The sequence below is a fragment of the Pseudorca crassidens genome, chromosome 20 (assembly GCF_039906515.1).
Source record: "Pseudorca crassidens isolate mPseCra1 chromosome 20, mPseCra1.hap1, whole genome shotgun sequence".
Lineage (NCBI taxonomy): Eukaryota > Metazoa > Chordata > Mammalia > Artiodactyla > Delphinidae > Pseudorca > Pseudorca crassidens.
Window position 1 is genome coordinate 35,582,657 of NC_090315.1, and position 14,885 is coordinate 35,597,541.

The 14,885-nt window shown below is 51.6% G+C and overlaps 1 protein-coding gene across 6 annotated transcripts in view; it reads left to right on the plus strand.

Annotated features, from left to right (window-relative positions):
* Window positions 1-14,885, plus strand: part of ADGRG3 (adhesion G protein-coupled receptor G3) — a 31,495-nt gene that overhangs the window by 16,362 nt on the left and 248 nt on the right. The window contains exons 7-12 of one of the 6 annotated variants that reach the window (XM_067720400.1): window positions 138-256; window positions 386-498; window positions 3,166-3,446; window positions 3,645-3,738; window positions 5,020-5,303; window positions 14,625-14,717. In XM_067720400.1, the coding sequence (XP_067576501.1) occupies window positions 138-256; window positions 386-498; window positions 3,166-3,446; window positions 3,645-3,738; window positions 5,020-5,303; window positions 14,625-14,662 (929 nt within the window). In that variant the 3' untranslated portion in view covers window positions 14,663-14,717. Of the gene's footprint in view, window positions 1-137; window positions 257-385; window positions 499-3,165; window positions 3,447-3,644; window positions 3,739-5,019; window positions 5,304-6,045; window positions 6,718-7,006; window positions 7,953-14,624; window positions 14,718-14,885 lie in introns of those variants that run through there. The other 5 variants (XM_067720401.1, XM_067720398.1, XM_067720396.1 and 2 more) reach the window with 5 other exon arrangements.

A 14,885-nucleotide genomic window follows, 5' to 3' on the forward strand; every position in this document is an offset into this window, starting at 1 on the left:
CCTGGGTAAGATGGGCAGAGGGTAAGGGCTCCTTAGGGGACAGGACTCCAACCGCAGGGCCCCTCCCCTCTTTCTTTCCTCTCTTTCCCTGCCTTCCCCTCCCCTCTGCTTCCCTATATTCCTGGCCCCTCCCCTAGGCTCCCTCTCCTCCCCAGGGTCGTCAGGAGACTGGGCTTCCAAGGGCTGCTCCACAGACGTCGGAGTCGATAGGACCATCTGCCGCTGTGACCACCTGACCTTCTTCGCCTTGCTGCTGGTAATGGCGCGCCACCCCGCCCCCCGCCATCCTAGCAATTCTGGAAGTGCCAAGGCTCCCGGCCCAGGGAGGAGGCTGCCTGGCCTGGTCTCCAACTGATAGGATTCTTATTTGGGGGATCGTCCACAGAGGCCGATCTTGGACCAAGTCACCGTAAAGACCCTCACACGCATTTCCCAGGCTGGCTGCGGAACCTCCATGATCTTCCTGGCCTTCACCGTTGTCCTCTACGCTTTCCTGAGGTGGGTCACCCCATCCCCACCCCACATCTCCCTCCTGCCCTCAAGGGCGGCAGCAGGGCAGGGTAGAAACCAGCAGGGTAGTGTTAGTCATGCAGCACTATACTGATATTTTCTCCAAACCTCCGTTTCCTCACCTATAAAATGGGATTGGAGGTTGAAATGTGTCTGGCTATTTCAGTTACAAGTGGCAGAAGCTCAACTCAGATTGGCTTAAACATAATAGGTAATGTGTGGTTCACAGAACTGAAAAGCCCAAGGTGAGCTCACTTCAGGTGATGTTGGATCCAGGGGCTCAAAAGATGTCCCCAGGACTTGGTGTCCCTCTGATTCTCAAAACTTTGCTTTCTCCTTTGTCAGTCATGTCAGGCAACTTCTCCATACTCAGGGGCCTTGGGGAGCCCCAGGCTTGCATCATAGCTTCTTAGCTGCCTGGACAGCTAATATTCTAAACTAAGGCCCAGAATTGAAGTTTCTAAAAAAACTTTATTGGACTTCTCTGATGGCACAGTGGTTAGGAATCCGCCTGCCAACGCAGGGGACACGGGTTCGAGCCCTGGTCCGGGAGGATCCCACATGCCGCGGAGCAACTAAGCCCGTGCGCCACAACTACTGAGCCTGCACTCTAGAGCCCAAGAGCCACAACTACTGAGCCCTCATGCCACAACTACTGTAGCCCGCGCACCTAGAGCCCATGCTCCGTAACAAGAGAAGCCACCTCAATGAGAAGCCTGCGCACCACAACGAAGAGTAGCCCCTGCTCGCTGCAACTAGAGAAAGCCCACGTGCAGCAACAAAGACCCAGTGCAGCCAAAAGTAAAAATACATAAATAAATAAATTAAAAAATTTTTATTTTGAAATAATTATAGGCTAACAGGAGCTTGCAAAAATAGTACCTAGAGTCCCATGGTTCCTTCATCCAGCTTTCCTCAGTGACGACATTTTCTATAACTGTAGTACAATATAAAACCAGGAGATTGACATTGGTACAGCACTGCTAACAAGACTACAGAGCTCATTCAGTTTTCACCATTTTCCACATGCACTCAATTGTGTGTGTGTGCGTGCGCATGTCCACACACGCACACAGGACTGGCTATATCATTTGTAGGACCCAGTCCAAAATGAAAATATGTAGCCCGTTGCTCAAAAATTATTAAGAATTTCAAGATGGTGACAGCAGAGCATTAAAACGAACATAGGGCCCTTCTGAGTGCAGGGGCCTGCAGAGGTCATACACCAAGGAAGCTGACCCTGTGCATGTCCTGCGTGTGTGTGTGTATATATGTCTATGCAGTTTTATCCCATGTATACCAGAGTTGAGTTATACTGGTCTAACTTAGACCATGTGCCCATGACTGAACACGCCACTGTGGTGAAAGGATGAATTACACTGATTGGTCGGGCCACCCTAGTGCCTGCTCTTGGGTTTGAGAGTGCATGGCTGAGAGTGGGGAAGGGTGCTCCCAAGGGAAACCTGGGGCTGTTTCTGGAAGAAGGAGGAGCAGAAACATCAGAGGCTACTGCAGCCTGTGCCCAGGCCCCGGCCATGGCGGAGGGAGCCACAGGAACTGCCAGCCTCAAGAAGCCTGTGGGAGCAGGCCCACGGCTGGCCTCCCGACCCACGACGGGCCTGGAGCAGCCCTTGGTCTCCTGACTCCCGGTCTGGGGCCCTCCCACTGCCTTCCTGCACATGCTGGCACTGTCTGGCCCTGGGCTGAGGCCCCCACCAGCCCCGCCCACTCCATCTCGGACCGAACTGTGAGTGTAAGTGGTGCCGGCCCTGCCCGCATCCCCCGAGCCCTGGCCGAATACAAGCTGAGCATGACTTGCCAGCTGGCTGCACTGCTGGACCCTGTGAGACGGGCTCGGAGCACCAGGAGGAGCCGTCAGCCTCTCCCAGGGGTGGGGCCTGGCATCTCAGGTGAGGTGGACATTATCCCTCACGCCCACTCCAGGCAGCCCTGAGCTCCCACCCCTCCAGTGAGAGTCCTTTGGGAGCTGATTTGCTAGGGATTCGCAGTGGGAACTCCACAGAGGGGGAAGTGAGCCCTGGGAAGAAGCCCTGGACTGGGAGTCTGGAGCCCCTGCCCTGTGCTGCTCTGAGTCCCTGTTCCTCTCTGAGCCTCCCCCTCCCTACTAAGTTCTAGGCTTCATACATCCATGCCCTGTCTGCCGACTCACTCAACCAATGCAGGGCTTCCTCCTGCTTATTGTGTTAGGCCCCAGGTCAAAGCCTGGGGAGAGATGGAAATAAGGGGTGGGTGGAGAGTTACGCTGCGCTCACTCCTGGGAAACTTCCAAATAAGCCTGGGATAAGTGACGTTCAGAGACAGCCTTCCCAGAAAGAAACACCCAAGGGGGATTTTGAAGGTGAAGCAGGGAACGGCATTGAGAGCAGAGGGAAGAGTGTGGGCAAGTCCGGGAGGCGTAGAGAAGCAGAATGCATTTAGGGAATTGCCAATTAGGTAGTTTGGCTCAAGCGTGGAGTCAAGGGATGAAGCCAACAGGATCCAGAATCCACAGGGCCCTATGGGTCGTGAGAGGGCTCGTGGACTTGAACTGGAATGTTCTCACACGCTGGTTGCTGGCAGGGATGGAACAGAGGTGATCGGACGGAGAGGCCTGGGTGCCCCCTTGCAGCCTCTCACTGGCCCTTCTCGCCCCAGGTTTTCCCGGCAGAAGTTGAACTCCGAAGACGTCCCCAAGATCCACGTGGCCTTGAGCGTCAGCTTATTTCTCCTGAATCTGGCCTTCTTCATCAATGTGGGGTACGGCCTGAAGGGGTCCGATGCTGCCTGTTGGGCCCGGGGGGCCGTCTTCCACTACTTCCTGCTCTGTGCCTTCACCTGGATGGGCCTGGAAGCCTTCCACCTCTACCTGCTCGTCATCAAGGTCTTTAACACCTACTTCGGGCACTACTTCCTGAAGCTGAGCCTCGTGGGCTGGGGTAGGTGCCGCTTGGCCAGGCAGAGGGGATGGCTGACTCTGGAAGACGCAGCAAGGGGACCAGCCTGGGGCGAGGGAGGGGCAGCTCCCTCTCTGATTGGCTCAGAGCTCGAGGGATGGACAGCTGGAGGGGGATTTGGAGGAGGACGTGCCAAGGGAGCCCCAGCAATGCCATACCTCCTCCTCCCCTTGCCCCCAGGCCTGCCTGCCCTAATAGTCATCGGCACTGGGAGCGCCAACAGCTATGGCCCCTACGCCATCCGTGACAAGAAGAACACCACCACGCTGGAGCTGTGAGTGCTGGCTGTGGAAGCTGCGGTGGCCTCAGGGTCCTGGGGGCCAGAAGGAGGTGGAGGTGGGGAGAGGAGGGAATCCTGGGAAGAGAGACGAGTAAGTCAAAGCAAAGGATCCTCAGATCCAGCTAGCGCACGGCCTGCAGGGGTAAACTGAGGCCCAGAGAGAGCAAGTACAATGAGAGAGGGGGTGAGAAGGAGAAAGAACCGGACCAGGAGGCAGGATGCCTTGCTCTAGCCTGGGTCACCACAGCCTATATAGCACCTTTGGGCAAATTTTAAAAGGTACCCCCCCATCCCTCTGACCTGCCATGCCAGGTGCTCAGCCTGGTGAGTGGAGGGTGAGTTGGATCTCAGCCCCCACCTGCCCCCCAGCCAGGTGCCCTTGTGCAGGGCACAACCTGCCCAATATTTGCAGCAGCCCTGATTCCACCCAGACTCTGTCTCTGAGTAGCTGTGTGACCTTGGGCAAGCCTGTCCCCTTCCAGAGCCTCGGTCTCCTCATCTGTACAATGGGGGACTGATCCACAGGCTCTTTTGGGCTTTCACTCCTGCAGTGCAGGGAACAGGGGAGCTGAGCTGAGCCTCTCCCAGGGTACCTGCCTGAGGCCCATGGTTCTGTGCTAAGAAGAGCTGGTGGGGCCTTGGTCCTGTCCCCAGGGCCTCAAATGCAGGGTCCCAGGGGCCAGGCAGGGAACATAAGTACACGCAGCGGCCTGGGTGGGCACAGCGACAGACTGGCAATCACGTGCCAGTCTAATGGGCAGCTGACTACTGTCCCTCCGGAGGGCATCCACAGAGCTGCCAGCTGTATGGTTTTATAAGAGAAGCAGAAATCTGGATATTTCAGGAATTCCCTGGCGGTCCAGTGGTTAGGACTTGGTGCTTTCACTGCCAGGGCCTGGGTTCAATCCCTGTTCAGGGAATTAAGATTCCACATGCTGTGTGGCGTGGCCAAAAAAAAAAAAAAAAAAATTTGGATGTTTATGCCAAACATTTCACTTTTAAAAGGTGGTCATTAATTCAATTTTTTTTTTCTCACAACATAATGTGGGGTGAACGAAACATGTCTTTGGGACAGAACTGGCCTTTTACACTCACTGGTCTAAAGAGACAGCAGCCTGGAGCCTTGTGACAGCCCCTCCCCCGGGAGAGTGGGGAATGGATGGGTGGAGATGGGAGAAGGCATCTTTTTGGTCAGAGAAGATCTGGCAGGGAGACAGCCCAGGGCTTGCTCTCAGGAGACTTCCTCTGGTCCTAACGGCCATCCGCCTCCTCCAGGTGCTGGTTCTGTGAGAAAACTGCCACCTCTGCGCTCTACGTCACTGTCCACGGCTATTTCCTCATCACCTTCCTCTTCAGCGCCGTGGTCCTGGGCCTGGTGGCCTTGAAGATCTTCACTCTGTCGAGTGCCACAGCGGGCAAGGAGAAGCGGCAGCACTGGAAGGGGGTCCTCACCCTGCTGGGCCTCTCGAGCCTGGTGGGCATGAGCTGGGGGCTGGCCATCCTCACACCCCTAGGCCTGTCCACCACCTACGTCTTTGCACTGTTCACGTCTCTGCAAGGTGAGGCTCCTGGGCCAGGGAGGTGACGAGCTGCCTCGCCTGCACCAGGGGGTGTTGGGGGGCTTTGGGGGGAGGGGGTAGATGGCAAGAAACAGGATGCTACTCAGGCTCGCTCAAGTCCAGGGCACTGATTTTAAATATCCAAGGCTCCCCCAAGGACCCCAGGACAGGAAGCCTGGCTGACCTCATGGGAGCTGGTAGCAGGGTCAGGAAAAGCCACCCAAACCAAAGCAGATACTTCCCCATCTTTTTCTCTGGAGTCACACGTAGTCTCTCACCTTCTCTCTGTGGAAGCTTCTTCATTCTTCTCTCCACTGGCCCATTCCTACCCATGGCCCCCAACTGGCTGCCCAATATGGCCCCCTCATCCCTATGTGACCTTCCAAGTCTAGTGACCATGGTCTGCTTCAGTCTCTTCCATGTTCTTAGGAGAGTCAAGGATCTGACTGGGCCATCTTGGGTCAGGTGTCCATGTCTGGTCCAATCATCTGTGACCAGGAGGGCGGGATCATGTGATGTGAAGGCCACGTGACACAAACAGAATCTCTAAGGGGCTGTGAAGGCAGGAAGCAAATGGTTAGTGGAGGAAATGCTTGCTACGTCTGCTCCCTGCTCCCGCGGGGTTCTTTCTCTGATACCCAGCAAAGGGGCAGGCGCCCAGGGTGCATGTGGGACACGGTTTCCCCGCCCCCACCTGTCCTCTTTGTTCCTCATACCCCTGTTTCATACACGCAACTTAAAGAAGCATCACAGCCTGACTGTGAAGAGAGGAATGACAAGGAGTTACTAGGAACCGAGGGGTCCTAGATCCAGCAGGTGCAAGCCCACAAGAACAGGGCTGGCTCCCAGTGCCTCACAAGACTACATGGCACCATGGTTGGCAGCACTTGGGGACAAGCAGACCGGGGTTCAAATCCCACCTCCACTCACCACCCCAGCAAGTCACTCAGCTCCTCTGATCCAGTCACCTGTACAGCTGGGATAATTCCAGTACTTTTCTCGCCAGATTTCATGATGAATAACTGAGATAATGTGTGTGTGTAATACAGGAGGCCTTCAATATATGGGAACTATGTTAACAACAACAGAAGTCGTTATTATTAGGCCACCAGAGACTGTCCCCAGATGAAGAATTATGAGTCCACCTCTGAAAATTCCCAGGGGTTACGGCTTGGAGAGGGATGCACCTTGAAACTGTGGATTATGTCATTATCCTTTCTGAGGTTACCCATCATAGTTAAGTCTGAACACTTCACCGCACTGAGTTATTTCAACTGAGTGTAACTCAGTATTTCTCTCTTCTTCCCAAACAGAGCCCTCAGCCCACTTTAACTGCCCTTGAACTCTTCTCAATATTTTTTATTGTTGTGTAGGGTTTTAGTTCTACATTTTTTTTTAAAGAAACACAAAGATTTTTACTTTTCTATCAATTTCTGTACTTACTACAATTTTCATACCTCACGTCTTCCCTTTTCTTCTTGCTGAAGCACATCCTGCAATAATCCTCTATAAGAGGGGCAGTGGTAGTTGTCTTGCATGTCTGAAAATTCCTTCATTTCGGTCTTTCTTTTATGAGATAGCTGTGTGTATAGATTTTATTTCGAGGACTCTGGATTTCATTCTCAAGTTATCTATTTGGTTCTTTTTCAGGAGTAGGTTTCATTTTTTGTCTGATTTTTCTATACATTCTTGAACTTTTACAGTGGAGCGATTCCTCCTCTGAGTGGCCGCCAGCCCAGGCCCCACCCCAGGCTCACTGAGGCCCTCTCCTCCCTGACAGGTGTCTTCATCTTCTGCTGGTTTGTTGTTCTCTACTTCCCAAGACAGAGCACCGTGACCTCGTCTTCCGGCACTGCCCGGGCTGACCAGACCCTCACCGTGTCTCATGAATAGCGGGCTGCCGTGTGGCCAGGCTGGGGCTGGCCTGCACTCTGGACTCAGCTCTGATTTGCTGAGTGACCTTGGTGGGAGGGAAGAGGTGCTCCCTGCTTCCTTCTGGGCCTCAGCGCCCTTCTCTGTACAATAGGACTGGGGAGCAAGGGGATGGGAACCAGGTTGGACCATGTGGCCTCAAAGGTCTTATCCAGATACACCTATGGGTCTGAGAGTTCACAGATCCAGGATGGCAGGAGTCTCAAATCCCTGTAATCCTAAGACCCTGCCGGCACGCCCACCCCCTGCCTTCAGAGCAAAGCGGCCTTCTGGTCTCAGGAAGGGCCTGAGCCCAAATAAGGAAGTCTGTCATTGGCCTCTTGAAGGAGCCCCCAGCCGCTCCCCTCCCTTCCTTCCCCTTGTCACTGCCCTCCCACAACTCCACCCTCTGGCCGGGCACCTGGGGGGCCCTCAGGGCCACCATCCCCTCAGGCACTGGGGCAGTTGTGGACTGGAGGTTTGTTGCCTGGTGGGGGGGGGGAGTGGGGTTTGGTCCTCGCACCCAGGCTGCCCCTGGTCTCAGCCACTCACCAGGGCCCATCCTCATGGAAGACCCCCTACCGTTCAGGGGGCTGCCAGCCCTCCAAGTGTTGGGGACACCGAATATCAAAGAATGCCACTTACTCAGTAGGTGGGATACGTCAAGCAAGCCCCCGTTCCCCACTCTGGCCTGCCCCTGTCTCGGGTTGAGGGGGCGGGAGGGGACGGGAGGGCGGGGCGGGGCGCTGCACCTCTGAGGCCTGAGGAGCCAGGGCCGGGGGCAGGGGGTGTGGGCTGAGCAGAGACAGGGTGGGCATTTCTTCTGAAGTCTGAGCTCCTATAGAGCAGGCGGGCACTTTGACAGCTTTGCTCGCTCACCGGTTCAGCCCAGCCCCAGCCTGGCACGTTCGGCAGGCCCTGAATAAATATTAGTTGGCCCTCGATGGAGGTGTGAGTTTGGCACCAGCCTGACAGGGCCCTGAGCCAGGGGAGTGCCTCAGACCAGACCCAGCTGGGTTTGTCACTTCCAGTGGCTGGGCTTGATTTCGAAACCACTGGTTTCCTCAGTAGGAAGCAAAAAAGAGGCAGTGACAGTAGAGACAGAAGTAGGGATACAGAGATAGAGAGATGGAGAGAGAGAGAGAGAGAGAGAAAGAATTAACAGATGAACTGCCACAAAGAAAGAAAACAAAAGGAGAGAGACGGACAGATGCAGAGACACACTGGCCCCCTGGCCTGGCCCAACCAGGAGGGCAGGGCACTGGTATCCGTCCCCGTCCCCTTACAGCCACTGCGCACTTCAGCCCTAACTTACTACTGGGACAGCTCACCCTCCCTCCCCAAACCCCACCCTTCCCAGTGTGCTTTGCAGACGGTCCAGCACCTTCTACAGGTGAGAAGTCTGCCTCTTCCCCCCAGATGCCCTGGACTGGATTCCCCTTCTCCCTCCTCCCACCCAGCAAACAGATGAAAGAAAGGAGGCCCGGGACCCTTGGTTTATGCAAGTCACTGTGTTCCTGGAAGGGAAATCTTAGAGTGTGGACATTGCGACAGTTGAGCCACATTATCAGTTTTTGTGGGCAGACTTGGTGGGTTTCGGGCTTATCTTCACAAACAGCCGTTTCTCACACTGAAGGTCTCAGCAACCTTACCCCAAAGTCTCAGGGTTACTAACCTGTCCTCAGAAAGAACACTGATCCAGTGTCTGACAGGCCTGGGTTCAAATCCTAGCTCTGCTGCTTAGGGCCTGTGTGACCCTGGGCCTGTCACCGCACCTCTCTGAACCTCAGTTTCACCCTATGTAAGATGGGGCTCATTGAGTCCTTGCCTTGTCCTGAGAGCATTAAGTGAGGTGACAAAAGTAAAGTGCCCAGCACTAAGTCAGCGGGAGTTAGTTTGCTCCCTGAGAACCCCCCTTGGCTTAAAGAAAACCTGGGTGTAAAGCAGATTGTGAGCTTCTGCAACCTGTTTGTAAACTGGGAGGGTATGAAGTTTAAAGCTCCCTTCCGGATTCCTTGTACAGCTCTGCCAAGTGGACCAGCCCTGGGTGGGGAGGATGAAATGGAGGCCGAGAGAGGCCCAGGGACCCACCCAAGACCACCCTGCAAGCTGGGCCAACAGTAGAGCTGGGGTCTCCATGGGTTTAAGAATTATCACCTCATTCCTGACCCCCGAGTCTCAAGGGAAATCCTGGGTGGTGGCTTTTTCTTTCTTCTTCCTTGCTTTCTCATTAAGACGTACTCAGTGGGATGTGCGACCAACAGAACAACAAGCGCCGCATGGGGTGCGTTTCCAGGTGCAGATGCGGAGGGCAGACGGGGAGCGTAGCTAATAGTACGGATGTCCTTTTCTCTGCCTGGCTCTCCACCCCAGGGCCAGGCAGGGGCAGAGGGGCTGGGATCCCTCATTGCCTGAAGTCACTGCAAAAGTGGCTCCAAGTGCCAAGTGGAGCGCGTGCTCAGGCCAGGGAGGGCTGTGGCAAAAATACATCCCAAGGTCCAGCGTGGATAGACAGGGTTCCCTGCCACTGAATCATCACAAGAGCAGCCTGGGAGGTGGATAGCACCATGGTTATGAGCATGGACTCTGAGGTCAGCCTGCCTGGTCCAGATTCTTTGCCTTGGACCAATTCCCCACTTACTGAATCTGCAAAGCAGGGATGGCAGTAGCTGCCCGACAGGGCTGATGATTAAATGAGATACTGGCTAAGACGGCTGCCCACCTGGCCCAGCGTGAATGTGACTAAGCCGGAGCTTGGCCTTGGCTGACACTTTATCAGGCTCTGGGTTGCAGTGGTCATCTGTGTGCTGCAGGAAGAGTGTCCCCTCACCGTGGTTCCCTGCCTGGTTCTCTCTGTTCTGCCTCAATTTCTTCATTCCTAGTATTTTTTCCATTACAATCTAACAAATAGACAGGAAATAAGAAGACCTATTTGCTCTGTGCTTTCAGAGAGGTAACAATATCAAAAGATAAGAGTTCTTCACAATTTGATCTATGAATACAATGTGATTCCAGTAAACATTCTAAATGATATTTTTAGACTTTCTAAAACTTATTCTAAAATTTATATTAAGGCATATAGTCCTCAAATAGCTAAGTCATCCTTAATGAAAGAGGACATAGAAAGAAGAACTGACCTGCAGATATAAAGATTTTACAAGGCCATAGTGATAAATTCACCATGGAGTCTGTGCAGGGATAGGCATGAAGACCAGTGGAACAGAACAGAGGGCTCAGTGGCAGACTCGTATGCACCTGGGGGATTTAATACACGACAAGAGTGACATCACAAAGAAGGGACGAATGGTCTGATGGTGGTATTGGAAAATTAGCTCATTGTATGGGGAAAAATAAAACAAAATCCTTACTTAACCCCTCCTACAGAGATGGGTTCCAGGCAGAGTAAAGGTCTAAATGGGATGGCAAAATTATAAAGTTAACATAGGAAAATATTTTTGTGACTTAAGTGCAAGGAAGGATTTCTCAAACAAAAATTCATAAGCACAAAACATCAAACCAAAACCTGATAAATTTAATTACATCAAAATTAAGGTTTTCTGTTTAATGAAGGTCACCATGGGAGATGTTAGAAGACATGTGACAGAATGGGGGGAGGTATTTGCAGCATCTGAAACCAGGGATTAACATCTGGAAGTCCTGCAATCCAAACAAGATACTTCCCCAATAAAGAAAAATGGTCTGAGGTTTTAAAAGACAATTTCAGAGGAGGAAACGCCTAAAACTAACACATTAGCACATGAAGACACATTTAAAATCATTAGTAATCAGAGAGAGGCATGTTAAATTACAGCGAGATCTCATTGTACCTCTATGAAACTGGCAAACATAAGGAAGGGAGAGAATATCAGCTGCTGGTGGGGTCAAGGGTACCAGGCTCCCCCGTGCATTGTGGGAGGTGGGGAGCGTGTAGGTTTCGCTGCCTGGAGAAAAGTGAGGTGCCGCTGCTGAGCCAACCATCCCGCTCCTGGTTATTTACCCCAGAGAAACATTTACTGGTCTAGAAAGGACTCCACCGATGACATGTGTTGCATTACCTGTGGATAATGGAAGTTGATGGCAAAGCAGGGTGTCCACTGCTGGGAGAGTAGAGAGGTAATTATTGTGTGTCCATGGACACACAGCAACTGGGGTGGATCTTAAACACACAGTTCTTAGTGAAAATGTAAGAAATAGAGATATTAATACAATATCATTAACACAAATGAAAAACACCAGGAGTATGCCAAAGAATGCTCATTTGCGGGGGGGAGCGCATCAGAATGATGTCTATGTGGGCAGGGAATGGGAGTGGGTAAAGGGGAATAAATCATTTTACAAAGGAAATTAGGTGTTGCATGGGAAAAAAGGGGCAATGAGGCCTGTGCTCCATTCCACCAGCCTAACATATCACATTTGCCTTTTCCTCCTCCCTTCCTGGCCTCATCCCAGGTGAATTCCCCACAGAGGTAATCCCAGGGCGAAATCCAGGACTGATGTCCACATGCCTTCTCTGGGGATTTCCCTTGGTCTAATTTATCCTTCACACTTTATTTTTCATGACTACATAATGTTCCAGCCAGAAGAAAAAATTATTCTTTATTATTGAGAATGAGGTGATTCCTACATTTTCATCAATAACAGCAACTATATAACCTTGTCAGGACACCTGCAGTATTTCTCTGTACTCCGCTGCCCACTACAAGGCAGCATTACAAGTTTTGTGGGCCCTTTCCTTTAAAAACAGAACAGAAAAAATTATATTTTGTGACTGCATTGGTACAAAGACAATTATAATCCTGGGTGGATTCATAATTATATATTCATTATCAGTCTATTCATTTTTTCTTCGGAATTTAAAATAAATTAAAATTAAGCATTTTCATGGGCCACTAACCTAATGGATAAGTTTTCTCTGTCCCATGAGTTATATACTAAACCAGCAGTCCAGCCTGGACTAGAACCAAGACTCAGGGAGCCTGGCTCTGTCCACTATGACAGGCAGCCATGCCAGGACCCACACTGGTTTCCATATGTTTTGAAGAAGGCCACATTGACCATGCATGGAGCAGAAGCCGTGGTGTCCTGGTAAATGTTTTAACAACTACCTGATGAGAGAAAAAGCCCTAGTCTGTAGCATTTGCCAATTTCTGTGGTGTAAATAATCTCATGGCCAATTTTAAGCTATCAATATGACATCACTGAAGGAAAAAGATTCAGAGTAGCTCACACTTACATAATATTTTCGTTGTAAAGATACAATAGGCATAAATGACCTCAAGAGCTTAGATAATAATGAAATGCAGTAAAATAATTAGGAAGTGATGAGTTTTGAGTATTTACCTTTGTTTTTAATATAATCTATTAACTTATACGTTTTTATAATTTAAATTTTAATAATGGTTGTGTTTGTCAATGGGCTCACAAACATTCCTGAAGTTTAAAAAATCAGCTCTTGCAAGCTGGCACAAGCTGGCTCCAGCCCACCACTGGCTGAGGGACATGCCACAGTGGGTCTTCTGGACCCAGACCTGAGTAGTGTCAAAAGACTACATTTCCCAGAAGCCTCTTCTCCCAGGACCGGCCGTCAGCCTTGAAAGATGTTACCACGGAGACGAGATAACAGAGTGTACAGGCTGTCCTCAGAGGGGTGAGATGGGAGCAGGGGTCTGGGGTGGCTGGACCCTGCCTGGCAGCCTGGCAGGGGGAGGGCGTGGGTGTGGGTGGTAAGGGGGCAGCTTCTATCTGGGGGGCTTTCAGCCGCAAACTTTCTGGGGAAATTTTCAGCGTGCGTGAGGGGAGGGGCGGGGCGGAGGAGGAGGTTCCGGCTGGGGAGGGGGATCCAGGGAAGGGCTTGTGGATGGGGAAAACCTCTGGGCAGAGTTGGGGCAACTGTAAAGCAGGACTGCCTTCCCCAAACTACGCTGTAGCTGATGAGGCAGCCTGGTTTAAGGAATAAATATTGCAGGTTCTGGCCCAGCTCCACCTCTGATGATGGTGTTCTGTGACCTTGGGCTCAGGGCCCATCTTAGTGGCTGTCCCCCTCTGCACACTGACACCTTGGCCTTCTCCCCTTATGTGTCTTTCCTTACCCTGCCTCCAATAAACATCCCTTCTAGAACTTTCCCGTCTCTTTAGGCCCTTAAGTGCATGGGTTTCAGAGCCAGAAATATACAGGTTCAAACCCCAGGTCTGCTACTTGCTCTGTGACCTTAGGCAGAGCACTTAACCTCTCTAGGCCTCGATTTTCTCCTCTGCAAAGTGGGTATTATAATTATATCTGCCTCATAGGGTCTGTAATGGAAAAACTCAGTTCAGTCTCCCACCTTCTGTGTTTCTCCTTTACTACTCACACAGAACCCTTCACTTTTGACACTTCTGGTCACTGAATGTGTAGGTTTTTCCCCCACCAAGCAATTCCCCACGACACTAGCTGGGTGTCCTACAACTGAGCTCAATTCTGATACTGCCTACTTGGAGATAGCGTCAGATCCCCCAGGTTAAGGGCTTAGTCCCACAAGCCTCTTCCCACCCCATTTCAGATGCCAATGGCAAGTAGTCGGTCCCCAGGTTACCCACAACTTCTGTCCGGCTTGGCTACCATTTGGGGGTTCCCATGACTCCCTCCTTGGGTTCTGTTAGTTTGCTAGAGAGGCACACAGAGCTCAGGGGAACAATTACATTTACCAGTTTATTAAAGGACATGGTAGAGGATACAAATGGACAGGTAAATGAAGTGATACGCAGGGAGAGGTCTGGGAAGGTCCTGAGAGCGGGAGCTTCTGTCCCTGTGGAGTTGGGATGTGTCATCCTCCCAGGACGTCACCTTCCCAACCTGGAAACTCTCTGAACCCCCTACTATTGGGATTCTATGGAGGCTTCCTCATGTAGGCTTGGTCAATTATTAATTCCATTTCCACTCTTCTCTCCTCTCTGAAGGATGGGGGAGGGGCTGAAAATTCCAAGCTTCTAATCACGGCTTGGTCTTTCTGGTGACATATCCCCATCCAGGAGCCATCCAGGGGCTCACCCAGAGTTGCCGCAATAGGAAAAAAGACGCGTCTGGTGTTCTTATCACTTCGGAAATTACAAGGGGACTGGATCTTTGGTCCACCATAGTGAGGCTGGGCTCTGAAAAGGGCTTCCCTAGGGCACACAAGCACATATGGTATTTCAGTGTGTCCCACCACACAGAGGTCCCCCACCCTGAGAGCTGACACAGGGCTTGGCCAGGAGAGTGAGGCTGTGTCACTCCCACCTGCCCCTTGTCCAGGTGCCTTAATGGCAGCCCCATTTTTGCCCTCTCTGTGTTCCAAGTTGGTGATGTTACCTCTTTTTTTTTTCTCTTCCTTACTATTATGAATAATTTTCTTTAAATTTAAACTTACTGGACTTCATAAATATATTTAATAGGAAACTTCATAATACTACAGTTATCCATACAGCATTAACATCACCTGCCAGAAAGAGAAGGTCACTGGCAGAATAAATATACAGAAAACAAAGCAAGGTTAGTAAGCCTGAGCTACCCGCTCCTGCGCTGACAATAGCTCTCAGTCTGTGACCTGCGCTGTCGGATTTAAAGGGCAATTTGCAAATGTCAGAAATGTGTTACAGGTGTGCTAGCACCACGTGGAGACTTTCTCCTTGATGGAAAGGAAGTTTAGGAGGGAC